Source organism: Xenia sp. Carnegie-2017, unplaced genomic scaffold (genome assembly GCF_021976095.1).
Source record: "Xenia sp. Carnegie-2017 unplaced genomic scaffold, XeniaSp_v1 HiC_scaffold_24, whole genome shotgun sequence".
Taxonomy (NCBI): Eukaryota; Metazoa; Cnidaria; class Anthozoa; order Malacalcyonacea; family Xeniidae; genus Xenia; species Xenia sp. Carnegie-2017.
The window spans coordinates 10,768,165-10,787,771 of NW_025813487.1; the positions used below are offsets into that span (position 1 = coordinate 10,768,165).

Here is a 19,607-nt window from a genome sequence, read left to right on the forward strand (position 1 = left end):
TCAACAGAATCTCCTGAAGTGAACAGACAAACACCATTGTATAGGTAAGTCAGATTGATGTAATTAGTCGAGTGACTGAAATATCTTCATTGTGAATGATGAAATTGCTTGAAATTGCTCTTTATTTACTTGCTTTTCAGTAAAGTTTATGTACACAATTAATTGCTGTGAACTAAATAATATTAATATTTTTCCTATTATAATTTTAGTACCAAATGGATTACTATCAATGGAACAAAATATAAAGTAGGAGCTACTGTCCACATTGGTTATGATGATGTTGAATTTCCCCAGTTTTGGGAAGTTATTGGTATTTATATCATTAACCAAAATGTTGCAAATGCCATGTTTGTTGTTTCAAGAAAACAGACTGTCAGGTTTTCTGAACATTATCAGGCTTATGAAGTTGCTCAGTCAAAACAGAAGGAAATTAAAATTAAATATTTTAAAGAGTTAACCTCACATTTGCCATTTAACTTGATAAAGCCATTTGGGTGTAACACAAAATACATTTGCCATAGATATGAAATAGATGTAGAATAAATTTTACTTTCCTGAACACAGCATATTCATGCATTATCGTAATGTATATATTATGGCCTTTCTAAAAGCTGATTATCTTTGGTATAAATTGTTCTATTTACTGTTTAACCTGTGTACTTATTATCAGTGAATGATTTATAGGGGCAGGTGCACAGGGGTGCTCACCCATCTATGTTCTGGTCAACACGGTTACATTTAGGTGTGCCAAAACGGTATTTCTTATTACTTTTAGGTTTTAAAGAACTCACAAAGCCAAGGTTCCCCCTATAAAATCCATGCTTAATCCAGCTCTGGTTAATATAACATATGTATTGCCGCTATTTTTTACGAAGTTTTTAAACTGTTTAAATGAACGCATAAGTCAACTGTTCTGTTATCCGTGTCAGAACGAAAACAGCTGCAGTTTGATATAAGTATAAAAATAAGTTAAAAAAACAGTTAAAATAAGTGTTATTTTGACACCCATGATTTTACAAGGAGAGTGGTGCAGAAATAACGCCCTTTATAAATTATTGTAACTCTTGCTAATGGTGTTAATTTAACACCAACCACTTAACACCAAAAAAACAGTGTTACTTTAGCACCTTTGTGGCAGAGCAAGGTGCTATTTCAGCACTATTAATTAGGTGTTAAAGTGTTGAGGTGTAAATTTGACACGCTACAATATGTTTAAGGTCATATGTTGTTAAATCAACACCAATATTGGTGTTATAATAACACCTTTTATTTAACACCACCGGTGGGTGTCAGTTTAGCACTAGAGAAAGTGCTAGTTCAACACCTCAAAAATAACAGTGCAAGCATTCGCAACACCTCAAATTCATTCCGAATTCTTGAATTTCTCGCAGCGTAGCCGAAAGATTAGGCATCAAATCAAAATACTCATCTCCATCATCACAGCTATGTTCATTTCTACCGTGATCTTTTTCAGCGTCAAGCTCATCTGAAGTGATGTTATTGTTTAAACCGTGCGAAATGACATTTGAAGGGATAAAAGGATGTCCACTAAGCTGCTGTGCTAAGCATTGGTTACCGATCTCCGGAGGTAGACGTCTAAACAAAGTATATGTATACAGTACAAGTATAACTTTATTCAATTCATCCAAAGACCAAACTCTTTTTCCTTGACGTTAGTTGACTTTTTAAAAAAAACGCCTAAAATATGTAACAATAGAAAAGCAAAAATATCGAAACGCGTTGACTTGAATCATACCAATCGGCAAAAATTAGAGAAAAATAGCAAATAATAAGTCTTTATATATATTTATTGAGCTAAGCGAAATTTTTTCATATTTTTTTCATGTTTAGTAACACATACATACAGTTATCAATTACAATAACCGAAAGTTTCTACCTGTGAATGAACGTGAACTAATCCTTCTATAATCTCACGGAGAAGCCGCCACATTCTCTGTTGGTCTATGTACTATCCCTCGTCAATAACATTCTTAGAGTACTCTTCTTACAATACAACATCTGCATACGCAAAATTTGCAGAGTGCACTTTGTATCTTTTTGCAAATCTCCTGTGATGATTGCTTCCTTTTCACTTTCGAAACCAGATTTCTCGTCCTAAAGAAACGGACACTGGTAATAATTTTTACATATCTTCAGCAACATCACGAGAGGTTCACACACCTATATATCACGTGAGCCAACGAGCTTGCAAAATGTATATGTGATTCATCGATATTTCTTTTGGAATCATTTGTGTTTTCATTGGTCATCGAGTCCTCATCAACTCTCTAGTGTACGCTAGGTGCTTTAAATACGTTGAATTTCATCAATCTATCTTGAACCTGGCGTCGTTGTTTATCCTCTGTCACGATTGCATTTTGTTTCGCTTTTGGAAGTGTCATTGTCAAGTATTTCTTCTACCTCAATCCATAAATTATAATATCTGTCGCAAAAAATTAGACCATTGTTTATGCACAAAATATGCAGATACAAAAGTCATGAAGAAAAACAAAAACATCTCTAACCTGGTCACGGATATTACGAGTGGCGTAACAAAGTGTTGATGAGTTTGATATGCATTTGTCAAAAACAAGCTTAAAAAGAGAAAGAGCATGCCAAAAATATATGATCAAAAATTTGCTAAGGGAATATAGACAAGCAGTAAATTCAGCGTTCGCTCCGTTACAAATTAATCGAGACTCAATCTGAGAATGCGTAATCAACTCCACCTAATCTCCAAGTTTACGGTCATGGCAAAGACAAACTGTATGTACTAGTACCGATTATGGAGTAATTAGCTCCCTTAGTCACAAATTTTCAGATAAATCATTTGCGCATGCGCAGTCTGCTTCAGCATGTGCAGTCGACTGGACCAACTGTCTAAGTTCATGATCATGGCAACGTCCAACTGCATCTATCGGCACCGATTTTAAAATAAGTAGCATGTTTAATACCAATTTAGTAGAGAAATGATCTGCGCATGCGCACGAGCATGCGCAGTCCACTCGACTAATTGTTCATAGTCATGACAACGACTAAGTAGATGCACTTGCACTACATTTGTGGCAATTAGCTCACTTCGTCGCAAAATATCAAAGAAATCATCTGCGCATGCGCACTAGTGACTTTGATAATACCACAACTTTCGTAAGCCTTTGAATTTTTGTATATATATAGAAAGCTAAAACTTCATATAGTAGATGTCAACTAGCAGTGGAAGCTGGGTGCGATTAGGTATGCAGTGGCTTAGGGGCCCACACTTCGGTGGCGACCGCACTCTCCCTGCGTACCCCGAGCAAAGCCTATCGCAGGTGATCTCGGGGTCTGATGGGCGGAAGCTTGCTATTGCATCTCCCAAGTAGGATAGCGTGGAGGGGCCGAAATCTCCTACCGAGACGTTAACATGCGGCGTTCTAGTGCCTTGAGATTAAGAAGGTATCGGGAAGCATGGACCGAAAACGGGGTTTTTTGCATTCGAATCTTATCTTTTTTAAATAAAATAAACCGAGCAATGCTTCAATTAAATTCTTCTGAAAGTGTGCCTTTTTATGACACTTACAATTCAAGATAACTTTAAACATGTTTCATACAATTTTTATTGGCTTATATCTTTCTGATTTAATTCTCTCATTTACTCTTTCTCATGTATCACGAGCAAACCATCTATGGACTTCATGGCAAACAATATTATATGGTCCTTTAACTAACATGCGACGTTCTAGTGCTAAACTATCTCGGGGTATCAGGAGGCATGGATCGAACACGGGATTTTTGCTTTCAAAATTTGTCTTTTTTCTTTACAAAAATTCCTCTCATAAAAGAAACTAGAACATCCAACGATACTGCAAAGGTTTAAACAACTTCTGCCTTTTTGACTTATAATTCAAACCAACTTTAAGCAAGTTTATACGTTTTTTACTAGTTATGTTTTACAATGTAACTTTGTCATAACTCTCTCGTGATGAAAGAGAGCCTCGATCCTTATACATTATAACTCTCTCGTCTTGAACGAAAGCATCCATGGATTCATGGAAAAAAGGGATTATCTAAACATTTGTAATAGTTTCTACAAAAGATAACATTTATTAAGTCAAGCAATTTGTATCTTCTAAATTTAGCCTCGCTTTAACCCTTATATTATAAAATTTTGATTAATTTTGGATTGTAAATTTTTTTTTATCTTACAATATTTTCATGATTCAATCTAGAAAGTAACTTCTTCTCTCGAGTAATTTTGCGATTAAACAGCACAATTTTTGGGATTCAAAGGAATTCTTTGATCGCATAAAGACAGCCGTACAATTTATTACGAACTAAAGCATATATATGGCATTTTCAAATCACGTAAAAACTTTCCTTCACTTGACCAAATTACCGTCTCTTTAAACGACGTATGTAATAAACAGTTACCTTGACAGTTGAAGCAAACCCTCCTTTTACCAAGCATTCGCAACAACTCAAATTCATTCCGAATTCTTGAATTTCTCGCAGCGTAGCCGAAAGATTAGGAATCAAATCAAAATACTCATCTCCATCATCACAGCTATTTTCATTTCTACCGTGATCTTTTTCAGCGTCAAGCTTATCTGAAGTGATGTTATTGTGTAAACCGTGCGAAATGACATTTGAAGAGATAAAAGGATGTCCATGAAGCTGCTGTGCTAAGCATTGGTTACTGATCTCCGGAGGTAGACGTCTAAACAAAGTATATGTATACAGTACAAGTATAACTTTATTCAATTCATCGAAAGACCAAACTCTTTTTCCTTGCCATTAGTTGACTTTTTAAAAAAAACCCCTAAATCATGTAACAATAGAAAAAAAAATGTCGAAACGCGTTGACTTGAATCATACCAATCGGCAAAAATTAGAGAAAAATAGCAAATAATAAGTCTTTATATATATTTATTGAGCTAAGCGAATTTTTTTCATATTTTTTTCATGTTTAGTTACTCATACATACAGTTAGCAAATACAATAACCGAAAGTTTCTACCTGTGAATGAACGTGAACTAATCCTTCTATAATCTCACGGAGTAGCCGCCACATTCTCTGTTGATCTATGTACTATCCCTCGTCAATAACATTCTTAGAGTACTCTTCTCGCAATACAACATCTGCATACGCAAAATTTGCAGAGTGCACTTTGTATCTTTTTGCAAATCTCCTGTGATGATTGCTTCCTTTTCACTTTTGAAACCAGATTTCTCGTCCTAAAGAAACGGACACTGGTAATAATTTTTACATATCTTCAGCAACATCACGAGAGGTTCACACACCTATATATCACGTGAGCCAACGAGCTTGCAAAATGTATATGTGATTCATCGATATTTCTTTTGGAATCATTTGTGTTTTCATTGGTCATCGAGTCCTCATCAACTCTCTAGTGTACGCTAGGTGCTTTAATTACGTTGAATTTCATCAATCTATCTTGAACCTGGCGTCGTTGTTTATCCTCTGTCACGATTGCATTTTGTTTCGCTTTTGGAAATTTCATTGTCAAGTATTTCTTCTACCTCAATCCATAAATTATAATATCTGTCGCAAAAAAATTAGACCATTGTTTATGCACAAAATATGCAAATGCAAAAGTCGTGCAGAAAAAAAAACATCTCTAACATGGTCACGGATATTACGAGTGGCGTAACAAAGTGTTGATGATTTTGATATGCATTTGTCAAAAACAAGCTTAAAAAGAGAAAGAGCATGCCAAAAATATATGATCAAAAATTTGCTAAGGGCATATGCACAAGCAGTAAATTCAGCGTTCGCTCCGTTACAAATTAATCGAGATTTAATCTGAGAATGCGTAATAAACTCCACCTAATCTCCAAGTTTACGGTCATGGCAAAGACAAACTATATGTACTAGTACCGATAATGGAGTAATTAGCTCGCTTAGTCACAAATTTTCAGATAAATCATTTGCGCATGCGCAGTCTTCTCAAGTATGTGCAGTCCACTGGACCAACTGTCTAAGTTCATGATCATGGCAACGTCCAACTGCATCTATCGTCACCGATTTTAAAATAAGTAGCATGTTTAATACCAATTTAGTAGAGAAATGATCTGCGCATGCGCACGAGCATGCGCAGTCCACTCGACTAATTGTTCATAGTCATGACGACGACTAAGTAGATGCACTTGCACTACATTTGTGGCAATTATCTCAATTCGTCGCAAAATATCAAAGAAATCATCTGCGCATGCGCACTAGTGACTTTGATAATACCACAACTTTCGTAAGCCTTTGAATTTTTGTATATATATAGAAAGCTAAAACTTCATATAGTAGATGTCAACTAGCAGTGGAAGCTGGGTGCGATTAGGTATGCAGTGGCTTAGGGGCCCACACTTCGGTGGCGACCGCACTCTCCCTGCGTACCCCGAGCAAAGCCTATCGCAGGTGATCTCGGGGTCTGATGGGCGGAAGCTTGCTATTGCATCTCCCAAGTAGGATAGCGTGGAGGGGCCGAAATCTCCTACCGAGACGTTAACATGCGGCGTTCTAGTGCCTTGAGATTAAGAAGGTATCGGGAAGCATGGACCGAAAACGGGGTTTTTTGCTTTCGAATTTTATCTTTTTTAAATAAAATAAACCGAGCAATGCTTCAATTAAATTCTTCTGAAAGTGTGCCTTTTTATGACACTTACAATTCAAGATAACTTTAAGCATGTTTCATACAATTCTTATTGGTTTATATCTTTCTGATTTAATTCTCTCAATTACTCTTTCTCATGTATCACGAGCAAACCATCCATGGACTTCATGGCAAACAAGATTATATGGTTCCTTTAACTAACATGCGACGTTCTAGTGCTAAACTATCTCGGGGTATCGGGAGGCATGGATCGAACACGGGATTTTTATTTTCAAAATTTGTCTTTTTTCTTTACAAAAAATTCCTCTCATAAAAGAAACTAGAACATCCAAGGATACTGCAAAGGTTTAAACAACTTCTGCCTTTTTGACTTATAATTCAAACCAACTTTAAGCAAGTTTATACGTTTTTTTCTAGTTACGTTTTACAATGAAACTTTCTCATAACTGTCTCGTGATGAAAGAGAGCCTCGATCCTTATACATTATAACTCTCTCGTCTTGAACGAAAGCATCCATGGATTCATGGAAAAAGGGATTATCTAAACATTTGTAATAGTTTCTACAAAAGATAACATTTATTAAGCCAAGCAATTTGTATCTTCTAAATTGAGCCTCGCTTTCAACCTTATGTTATAAAATTTGATTAATTTTGGATTGTAAATTTTTTATCTTACAATATTTTCATGATTCAATCTAGAAAGTAACTTCTTCTCTCGAGTAATTTTGCGATTAAACAGCACAATTTTGGATTCAAAGGAATTCTTTGATCGCATAAAGACAGCCGTACAATTTATTACCAACATAAGCGTATATATGGCATTTTCAAAACACGTAAAAACTTTCCTTCACATGAGCAAATTACCGTCTCTTTTAGTTTTAGAGTTTTTAGTTATAAATACGTCTAGGAAAGGTAATTTCTTGTTTTGTTATTTGTCCAAAGTAAGTTTAATGTTCTTGTGTTGTTGATTCATGTATTTGAAAAAGATAAGGCATCGCTTTCGTTATTGAAAATACCAAAAATATTGTATATGTAGCGTTTGTAAAAAGTTTTAGCTTCCCTTTACAAAGCTACACGACAGGACTCATAAAAACTCTTCTTCGTTGCATTATAGAAATCAACAACACACATACAGGCTATCAACGTGACCTAAATCAATTTATCGACATTCTAAATCGTAACTCATACGCCTTGCATTTCATAAACCAAGTAATAAAAACATATAACAACGACACTAACTCTAACACAATTAACAATGAACAAGACCACACACAAGCCAAACCACAAGTCCATTACTTCAAGCTACCTTACATTGACCACAAATCACAGAAAGAAAACTACATCACTTGGTCGGACGTTTCTGCCAAAACTTAGACATAAAACTAGTATTCTATTCTTTTAAAATCAAAAACTTCTTCCGCTTCAAAGACCCCATTCCTTTTCTCTTAAAATCCAATGTGCTTTACGAATTCTCTTGGCGGGATGTAATTTCGCTACATTGGCGAAACTAGCCGCCACCTCTCCACACGGATTAAAGAGCATACCACTTCCAACAAAACTTTCACATATTCAAACACCTCCTCTCATCACGTCATTACAAATATAAATACTCACAATCCTGCTTTCGTATATTAGACAGTGCCCGCACTCCTTCTTTAAAACTAAAAGAAGCACTGTACATCAAAAAACTTAAGCCTAATCTTAAAAAACAAATTCAATATGTCATTACTATCTTTAATTTGTAAATAACCTAACACCCCTAATCACAACGTAATTGTAAATAACTTTCGCTTTTCTCACTCGTCTATACACATGTCTTGTATCATATTTCTTTATATATAAATTCTATGTAAATATTTCATTCATTATACCGCACTGAAGATGGCATAACTTTGCCGAAACATGATGGCATAAGTTTGCCGAAACAGAATTTCAAAAGTGTTGGCGATTACGTTAATTGTATCATTTCAATCGTGCTATTACGAAATTATTGTAAGTAAATGTAACAAAAGCGTTGTTGAAATTAAGGTAAGTCTTCACTCGGACTTCAAAATGAAAAATTGTTATCCTTTTGCTAAAAGCGTTTATGAAATTTCATCCTCATAGGAAGATTGATATCTTTACGGAGGGGCATATTTATATATGCATGATATATTCTGTTGAAAACAATAGATTGCAAAGGAGGCTAATACCTAGTATCATGAATAAATAAATAAGAGCCCCCAGCGGTTATTGATTTTCTTACGCCCATGTATGAAATCAAACTTTATCACAGTTTTATGAATGCAATGTAAAAACACTAAACTTTCTCAATTTCTCCACTAAACTTATTTCACAACTGTTTTAATAGAATTGAGTTAATTTCTTTCTTTCTAAAGATATTTAACTTACCAAGCAAATGTCATGTTTTGACATCAAATTGCAAAATAACATTTAAAAAACCTTTAGTTTTTTTTTGCAAAGTTAATCCATTTAATTAACTATTACATACAAGGGCTTATTAAATATAGATTTTTGGAACAATTGCTAAATGAGTGAGAAAGTTTGATATTATCCTGCAAACTGTCTATGAAAACTACATGTCGTAATGTGAATTGTGCAATGTCGTTTCATAACAATGCTATTTGAATAATGACAAACATTATGTAAGCAGGTTTAATTATTACGTAAGTAGGGCAATCTCAAGAATGAATAGATTCTTATATTACAAACCCAAGTTATGTAATCGGATGTTGCCAAACTATTAAGAGTCGCGTAAGACGTAGTGGTCAAGATTGCATAACATTGCACGTGAAGAGTGCGAACAAAAGCTTCAAAGCAGACAATGGTCATATGGTCCTTTCAAAAGTTTATCTGAATACACTTACATTTATGAAACTTATATTTTAAAGTTCCGCTCAAACTTTCGATTCTTCTGTCTTTCCATTCCGGATTTTGAATTTCTACCAACAGTCGCCTAAGATGTACTTGTGGCGAGTGCATAAGATTGCACAAAGAACGAGTCATAACATAACAATCGCGCTCGAGTGGCAATATAGGACAAGTTAGTAAATGTTTTGCATTCCAAAATTTATATTACGGAGTGAAAAGGAAAAGAACCTTAATGCAGACAGATTCTTAGTGGTCATTAAATCTTTAAACGATACCATTTCCACATTGACCATTCAAAAATGCATCTGAAACACATGTAAACTTCTATTTAAAGATTCCCGCTTAAAATTTTCATGCTGCAATCCCTACATTCCGGATGTCGCCAATGAACATCTATTTGTGCTTGTGACGATACATAAACTTGCACAAAGGACACGCCACAACATACTTAATGGTTTTGAATGAAAGGCAATATCAGTTATTGAAAGTTAAAAAAGGCAATATCGAAAATATGAAAAGCAAATAGCTTTAATGCCGCCACTCAATGTAGTCAAGTACAATTAAAATGTACAAATGTAAAAGTAAGGCAATTTTACAAAGTTGGGATGATGCGTTTTAAACGATACTGTTTCACATTGACTATTCAAAATTGTAGCAAAATATGATTGCACGTTTTACCTAAAAATTCTGCTAAATTTTAATTTTTCAATGCATAAATCAAAATGTCGCAACCACAGTATAGGGATATATGGTGGGTCCACTTCGTGTGCAATTGCTGCTGTATATTAGATTACTGGCTGCCGTTATCCATTTTATCATTCCTAAAAGTCAAGAAAAGCAATTCACTGGCTGCCACTATGGTAATCACATGCGAAATAAGATTTGCGTGGCAAGAAAAATTCAATGGAGGTCTCTACTGCATGTTCACTATACTGTGGTCACAACTCTAGTCGACTTAACAAGTACTTGTCAAGAGTTCATATTTGCACAAAGGACCCCCCCCGATATACTGGTTCTGAATGAAAGACGATATTATAAGGGAAATTATTGAAAGTTTAGAATCCCAATATAACATTTGAACAAATCTGCGTAAATTTTAAAATTCCTGCTGCAAATTTTACTACTTTAATTCATCATTACATTTTGCAAAATGCATAAACTTGCATAAAGGACGCAGCACAATAGGCGATTTTAAACAAAGAGCAATATAAGGTGAACTGTAATATTAAAACTATGAAGAGCAAATATCTTCAATGCAGCCGCTTTCAATGTAAAGTTAATTGATAATTATTGATAAGACTGAGCACCTCCAGATAATTTTTAACAATTTGTAGGTGGTAAGACATTAAGAATTGTCTGTAGGCTCTAAGCCATTGACAATCGAGATTGCACCACCATTTTATAGTATGTATCATTAATACAACAATTTTATGAAATAATTAACAGATCCTTTATAAACATGAGATGAAATAATTTAAACGATATGACATTGCACAAGAACCATTCAAAACTGCATCTAAATATATACATGCACCTTTGTTAAACTCCCGCTAAAACTTTTACCGCTTCAATCCTCAATTCCGAGTGTCTCCCCACCGGGGGGACTCTTAAGAAATCCTTCTCGAAATTGCATAAGTTTGAATAAAGAAGGCGCTACGACATAATGATTTTGAGTGAGTAGCAATACATGGCCAAACCTGTGTTCTACTTTTTAATAACAGGAAGTCTTTTCCATTGCTTCCCAAGACTGCCAAAGAACATGGCCAACAAATTAACAACAACCGCAAAGCTTATGGCTCGAAGATCATGTCGCCTGCAACAAGCATTTGCTTGTTTTGAATAGCAAAGTCAATATTTCAAAAGTTTTGCGTTAGTGTATGGTTAACAATATTGTTTTTCATTCAAAAAGAAAAAGAATGAACAAAAATTTGTTACCTATGAATTGCAGATAACACGAGTTCTAATATTTCGTCGCTTGTAAATATTGTGTTTGTACTTTATTAAATAAACGTTCCGATATGTTTAGTGCATGCCGTCATGTAACTTAACACCTTTAGTCAATAATATATAATCTGTCAGTTGCCTGAAGACCGCCCTACGGCGTGAAATTCCAGTAGCGACAGCAAGCAATTGTCCATTTTATTTTAGTTCATTATATATATATATTACGCTCACTGCGCGTGCGTAGTTTGAGCACTGTCGGATTGTGTAGAGAGTCTCATATGGAGACGTTCACCGTGTACGCGATATGAAAAGCTCACCTTTATAGGTTTGAGCACTGTGGTGACTCTACAATGCAATTCATACAATGTGTAATCGTACTTCCTTTGTCCCAAGTGCAGGAGTCACCACTTTAATATGGTGATTGCCGGGAGGGCACATTGTAATACACTTTGTATATATATATATATATATTGATAAGAAGAGGAAAATAAACAAAAAACTACAATTTCATCCCATCTCACCAGTAAAAGATGCAACCTTTGCCTCAAAGAAAAATTCTTCATCCTCTACCAACCATCCAAATCATCCCTCAATAAACGCAACGAACTTGTTTCCTCTTGTCGCCATAGATCCAAAACACTCCTATGTAATTTGTAACCATACACCTTAATTAATACTCTAACTTCCGTCATCTAACTTGAAACTATACACCTTGATTAATACACTAACTTCCGTCATCTTGTATATATATTTTAAGCATTTAAGTATTTTATTCATTAAATCCCCTGAAGAGTGAGCAATCACGAAACAGGCTTGTCGGGATGAAATTGTAGTTTTTGTGTATTTTCTTCTTATTATCAATATTTACGCTCTGCCTCGGGCATCGAGCACTGTTTTATACGGAAAATCATAAATTATAAACTTCCTATATATATATATATATATATTTGAAAATTTGTAATCCAGGCATTGAATATATAAAAGATGAACGTTTCTCCGATTTTAAATGATTTTTATTGAGCTGACTCGTTGCTTCGAGCCTTCATCAGAGTGAGGATATTTATTTACACGTGCTTTTAGCTTGGAGACGTTTAGAGCGTCTAATTGGATTAGTGGGTGGATTAATGTGATTGGATGGGGTGAAATGCGTTGCCATGGGTTTTGGTGTGTTGTTAATATGGTTGGTGTTAATAACATTAGAGTGTAGTGTTTTAGTTTTGGTGTTGTTTGTAGTTTTTTTGTCCTTTTTCTTTAGTTGTGAGTATATGATGGGTATGTCGATATGTCTGTTTATTGTGTCGTTGTCTTCACTGTACCAAGCTTCTTTAAATTCGCGTGCGTGTTTAGTCTGTGCGCGTCCGAGTACTTTAGTTTCTGTCCAGTCGAATGTGTGGTTGTTTCCGTGGGTATGTTCTGCCGGTAGTGAGTTCGGCTCTCGTCGTTTTATGGCGTTTTTGTGTTCTGTGAGTCTTGTTTCAATTTTCTTAGATGTTTGTCCTATGTATTGTTTTGAACAGTCTTTACATGGTATCATGTAGATCGCGTCAGTTGTATCATGAATTGTTGTTTTGTCTTTATGTTTAGTGAAACATGATTTGAGTTTTTGTGTAGGTTTGTGGGTGACGTTAATATTAAATGGTCGAAGAAGTCTGGCAGTCATTTCTGATGTTCCGTTTATGTATGGTAATGTGACGATTTTTACTGTTTCGTCCGGTTTTTTGTTGCTTTTGTCGGTTTGTGTTTTGTTTTGTATTTTGTATATAGTTTTGTTTATGAAGTTTCTAGGGTAGTTGTTTTTAATAAATGTGGAGTATAAGTAGTTGTGTTCTGTTTTTTTGGCTTCTTCCGTATTACAATGAGTGTTTATCCTGTTGAAAAGTGTTCGAATGCAGCTTATTTTGTGTTGTGTTGGATGATTGCTGTTGAAATCGAGTATTTGGTCTGTGTGGGTGGTTTTGCGGTATACTTGTGTGTTTAGTGTACCGTCATCTGTTCTGGCTAGTAGGATGTCGAGGAAGGTAAGTTGTTTGTCGTGTTCTTCGTCTTTAGTAAAGGTAATGTTCTTTGTGGTATTGTTTATGGTGTGTAGGATTTGTTCAGTTTTGTCTTTCTTGACTATGGCAAAGATGTCGTCGACATTTCTTTTCCATAGTCTGATGTTTGTGTTGTTTGTGACTGATTGTGTTTCGAGGTGTTGCATGACAGCTTCTGCGAGGAAGGTGGATAGTGGTGATCCCATTGGTGTGCCTGAAATTTGTCTGTAGGTCACGTCGTAGGATATCATGATTTCGTCTGGTCTTAGTTTAATGTTTTCAATACTGGCGAGGAAAGTGGTGGCATTTCTGATGGTATGAGGTGAATTTTTGACTAATGGATACAGAATGTTATAAAGATATTTTGAAAGTTCATACGTAGGTGATCCTGGAAGCGATACGATAGGTCGAAGTGGGTTGTTTTCTTTATGGATTTTTGGTAGTCCGTAGAATTTGGCGGTGGATGCGTCATTGGGTCGGATTCTTCTGTAGTCGTTTTCGTTTAGTTTCTTTTTGTCTTTTAAATGTTTCAGTTTCTGGTTGATGCGGTAAATTCACCTCATACCATTACAAACGAACTACTCACAAACGACAAAACTTGGCAAGCTACAACACAACTAGACAAAAATGACATCCTAGACTTACTCAACCTTTGCCTCTCCACTGAATTCACCTTCCAAAACACATACTACAGACAAATTTCAGGCACGCCAATGGGATCACCACTATCCACCTTCCTCGCAGAAGCTGTCATGCAACACCTCGAAACACAATCAGTCACAAACAACACAAACATCAGACTATGGAAAAGAAATGTCGACGACATCTTTGCCATAGTCAAGAAAGACAAAACTGAACAAATCCTACACACCATAAACAATACCACAAAGAACATTACCTTTACTAAAGACGAAGAACACGACAAACAACTTACCTTCCTCGACATCCTACTAACCAGAACAGATGACGGTACACTAAACACACAAGTATACCGCGAAACCACCCACACAGACCAAATACTCGATTTCAACAGCAATCATCCAACACAACACAAAATAAGCTGCATTCGAACACTTTTCAACAGGATAAACACTCATTGTAATACGGAAGAAGCCAAAAAAACAGAACGCAACTACTTATGTCCACATTTATTAAAAACAACTACCCTAGAAACTTCATAAACAAAACTTTATACAAAATACAAAACAAAACACAAACCGACAAAAGCAACAAAAAACCGGACGAAACAGTAAAAATCGTCACATTACCATACATAAACGGAACATCAGAAATGACTGCCAGACTTCTTCGACCATTTAATATTAACGTCGCGCACAAACCTACACAAAAACTCAAATCATGTTTCACCAAACATAAAGACAAAACAACAATTCATGATACAACTGACGCGATCTACATGATACCATGTAAAGACTGTTCAAAACAATACATAGGACAAACATCTAAGAAAATTGAAACAAGACTCACAGAACACAAAAACGCCATAAAACGACGAGATCCGAACTCACTACCGGCAGAACATACCCACGGAAGCAACCACACATTCGACTGGACAGAAACTAAAGTACTCGGACGCGCACAGACTAAACACCCACGCGAATTTAAAGAAGCTTGGTACAGTGAAGACAACGACACAATAAACAGACATATCGACATACCCATCATATACTCACAATTAAAGAAAAAGGACAAAAAAACTACAAACAACACCAAAACTAAAACACTACACTCTAATATTATTAACACCAACCATATTAACAACACACCAAAACCCATGGCAACGCATTTCACCCCATCCAATCACATTAATCCACCCACTAATCCAATTAGACGCTCTAAACGTCTCCAAGCTAAAAGCACGTGTAAATAAATATCCTCACTCTGATGAAGGCTCGAAGCAACGAGTCGAAAGCTCAATAAAAATCATTTAAAAATCCGGAGAAACGTTCATCTTTTATATATATATATATATATATATAAAATGAACTAAAATAAAATGGACAATTGTTTGCTGTTGCTACTCAGAGTTTCACGCCGTAGGGCGATCTTCAGGCAACTCGTTGCCTGAAGACAATTGTCCATTTTATTTTAGTTCAGCAAACAATTGTCCATTTTATTTTAGTTCATTTTATCTTACGCTCTTCTAATATATAGAATATTGAGCGCTCTTTTATCCAGGAATATTATCCATAATAATATATATATATATATATATATATAATATATATAAAAATGCTGACTTAGCACTTTTCAGAATAAGTCATGCACAATATTTGGGAAAGTATTGCCCAAAAGAAAAAGTTGTAATATAGTTTTTCTATCGTCTTTAGCTGTTGTATAAGAAATACAGGAAATTGCAGATTTCTTTGAACTTTATTTTTTTACTACCGATGACGTCATCAAACACGACATTCGCAGAACTCGTTTTAAATGTAAAATATGGGCTGGCCCTATATCAAAATTTTGTGTTACTAGGCATAGTAAGAATGTGAGAAAGTTTCATACTTGTATCATCAAAGTGAAGGGTTAGGTGTTTTTTTTGTCGTTAACAGCTGGACTATCTGGACGAATCATCCGTCTGACAGATCATCCGTCTAAGTATAAACACGAGACGAACTATCCACACAAAATTCATATAGACGAACGAGACGAACTTGTCAATTCGGAGGCTCGGCAGCAAACGTCTATGGCGGAAAATTCAAATTCAAAATGGCGGCAGAAATGCAATTGGTGAAGCATTTATCTTGAAAAAGAAAATTAAATGAAGAAAGATTATTTTTGTGGCAAAGAGAGAGCGTTACACGAGCAAAGCGTCGTTTCGAAGATGAATTAGCTGATGAGATCGAGCTAGCGCTTGCTGCAGCATCATCTGTTATTTTTCTCACTAGAAAACAAAGGAAGGACAGGCGTCCTGATGAGCGCAGGAGAAATACTTGGTGGTCTGAAGGCTATCAATCTTGGAGTGATGCAGCATTCAAGAGGCGCTTCAGAGTGTCTCGTGCGACGTTTGATTTTCTTCTAAACGAAATTGGTCACGAAATTGTTAAACAACCAACTCGAATGAAACCCCATCCAACAACTCTTGATACACAATTGGCAATTTGTTTGTATCGGTTGGCACATGGAGTTACCTATCTAACAGTAGGAGATTTATTTGGTGTTGCTGCATCAACTGCTTATTGCATCTTCATGGACGTTTGCAAAGTGCTGGTCAAGATCTTGTATGACAGGTTTATTTACCTACCAAAGACAATAGATGAATGGACACACGAACTCCAAGGGTTTCTTGAAAATTGGGAGTTTCCATGTGTTGGGGCATGGGATGGCTTTCATGTATATGTTTCGAGTAGATTGAAGAATTTATATAGTTAAAAGAAGCAATATTCTGTTACTAATATGGGGTTTATTGGATATAATAAAAAGTTTATGTTTGCTGCAGTAGGTGCACCTGGCTCAACTCATGATTCAAGGCTTTTAAAGAATTGTGAAGTATACTCAGAAATTGAACATGGCAAAGTGCTGCCAAAAAAATCACTGAACCTACAACCCTGTGGAGAAATACCACTTACAACTGTTGGTGATTCAGCCTTTCCATCCCACTCGTGGTTGCTTAAGCCATATAAAGAAGGAATGCGAGAACCCCAAAAAAGGTACTTCAACAGGAGGCTTTATTCTGCCCGAGTTGTGTCCGAGCATGCATATGGAATGCTTAAAGGTAGATGGCGAATCTTGTACAAGAAGACAGAATGTCATTTGGATAATATTCAAATATTAATCATGACTTGCATTTTGCTACATAACATTTGCATTGACAGAAATGATCCATGTAAGCCCAGATGGCTTTGAAGTAAACCAGCTCAATCTCATTCGTGGATCTGGCCAAGCAACAAATGCAGCTGAAGATGTAAGATGCATGATATCTAATTGGCTATGGACATTGCGGCAAGAAAGAGCCATATAAATTATGAATAAGTTTTAATAGTTTAATAGTTTAGCAATTTTGCTTTTGTGTTTCATAAAATCTGTTGTTGTTACAACATAAGTCATCTTCTAATATGCATTTTCCTCAGTGAGGTGCATCACTAACCAAACTGTCTTTCAAGCATTTGGCTATTTCTCATCTGCCAGTAGTTTGTGGCCAGAGACTATTACAAAAGTTAACTCTCACACAGAGAACAAACCTAACCAGAATAAAACATATACTTGTATTTAGCTGGAAAACTCAGGAAAATTAACATTTAGTGTAAGACTCACGTTTATTGATGAAGTTAAATACCTATACAATATACTTGTAAATTTGTTTTAATTTGTTTCCTTCAACAAAAATTTCATTTTAATCAATGATTCATCTATATTTTGATTTGTGTACAATGTATACATTGTACACAAATATACTGGAATGTGTTCACTTAATGGAAAAAATATCAATATTTTTTGTATTACATGAAAACAGAAAAAATATCAGCATCAAAATATTAATAAAATCAAATAAAGGAATATTTTACATTGATATTTCCAAAGTCACAATTAACATCCAATTAACAAGCATATACAAGTAAATTAAATGTTTCCATGCATTTTGCACAATTTGTCATCAATATATAGGTACTTTGACACTCAATTAACATTATTGATTCAGTTTTATAACACAGAAAAAATAAAAAACAAACAACATCAAATCTTTGGAATTGACAACTAAACTATACTATTTAATTGTTGATGCTGACCATGTAGTTAATACACTGCTGTTTTTCACTTAACTTAATTACGTTCATACCAAGGTTGGTTATGCTGATTTGACATTGGCATACCTAGACTTGTGGTACCGTCATGTGTGGTTTGTACTTCGGATTCAAGTTGACTGAAATTAAAACCACCATAGGGATACATGTTGTGAGGAGACTGCTGGTGAGCAATCTGGATATTTGGAGGGCGAAGATGTGGGCTTCTGATTGATAAGGTCTACTGTACTTCATGATCATTTCCAACATCTTTATTTCGTGTTGCCTGTTGAGCTCTGCTTGTTCTCTTTGAAAATTTAGGAACTCCTGTTGCTTTTTCTTTTCAGCTTCAGAAAATAACTCTGAACGCCTTTGCATCTCTCCCATATCAGAAAAAGACTTGGCCATATTCTGAATTGCTTGTGCTTGGCTTTTTACTCTTTTTTGAAAAAAAGGTCTGATTTCAAGTTTAGCTTTATGTTTCCCTTTGGTGTTACTGCTGGAGCTACTGTTTGTAGTGGCTTCTAGTACATCATCATCACCACTATTATCAGTTGCTTCAATGCTAAGGCCGCTGGTATTACTAAAAGGTGTATCTGGTCTATCAACTGTCTCATCCTCCTTGTCTGAATCTGACAATGAATTGTCTGATTCGTAAGATAACAGAACATCACCATTACAGGAAGCAACATCTGCATCTCCCATGGTATCAGAAAATATTGGATTAATGATGGTGAACCACTCTGGCTCAACAATCGGTGCCTTTCCGCTTCTCTTTTTAACACGATCTGTAAATTTTCGCCACTGACTTCTAAGAAACTTATGCTTAACTCGGAGCCTAGCTGAGTAATTTCCAGGGGGTATCTTTCAATTTTCGTTTCGTTTGCTTTCTTCTTTGAATTCGTCAGATTTTGGTGAAGAACTTCATATAAGTCATGCTATAATGATTAACTATGTCATGTGATGATAATATATTCTGTTCTGTTCGTACTGCCTTTTTGCGCACACGCTGTTGTTGTTAACTATAATAAATATATCCAAATCAATCAATGGATGCTTTCATTCTTTACCTAAATATTCTTAACAGGTTATGGGCAGAGCCCTCTATAGTATAAGAGTTGGGACAAACGGTCTGGGGCGAGCGCGGAGCCGCCATTTTGGTTCCTACTTGCAAAGTGAAACTATAATAATACTATTGGAAATTGGGTTCATATGCAAAAGAAGAAAGCAATTTAAGCTTATTCCATGGTAGTATCAAATATATTAGGAATAATAGCAAGCTCTTTGCGTTTTTTTAACGATTTGCGGCAGACCTGATTTAATTTCATTGGTTTGAGCTTCGTTTGCGGTTTACTAGTTCGTGCTTCAAATTGATCGTGACCCATTGTAAGAAGTATTTTCGTACGTGAACGTG

The 19,607-nt window shown here is 35.5% G+C and overlaps 1 protein-coding gene and 2 long non-coding RNA genes across 3 annotated transcripts; 2 read left to right on the plus strand and 1 right to left on the minus strand.

Moving 5' to 3' along the window:
• The first annotated feature begins 3 nt into the window (after positions 1-3).
• On the plus strand, positions 4-559 carry LOC124451670. Its single transcript, XR_006950612.1, has 2 exons — positions 4-44; positions 210-559. It is a non-coding gene; the product is annotated as an uncharacterized LOC124451670 (long non-coding RNA).
• A 958-nt stretch (positions 560-1,517) lies between these two features.
• On the minus strand, positions 1,518-4,445 carry LOC124451134. Its single transcript, XR_006950345.1, has 3 exons — positions 4,411-4,445; positions 1,898-2,443; positions 1,518-1,596 (listed from the first exon to the last, which is right to left on the minus strand). It is a non-coding gene; the product is annotated as an uncharacterized LOC124451134 (long non-coding RNA).
• A 12,423-nt stretch (positions 4,446-16,868) lies between these two features.
• LOC124452128 (protein ALP1-like) lies at positions 16,869-17,318 on the plus strand. The gene has a single exon (XM_047002717.1). It carries the CDS (start codon positions 16,869-16,871, stop codon positions 17,316-17,318), a length of 450 nt encoding a protein of 149 aa, XP_046858673.1.
• The last annotated feature ends 2,289 nt before the right edge of the window (positions 17,319-19,607 follow it).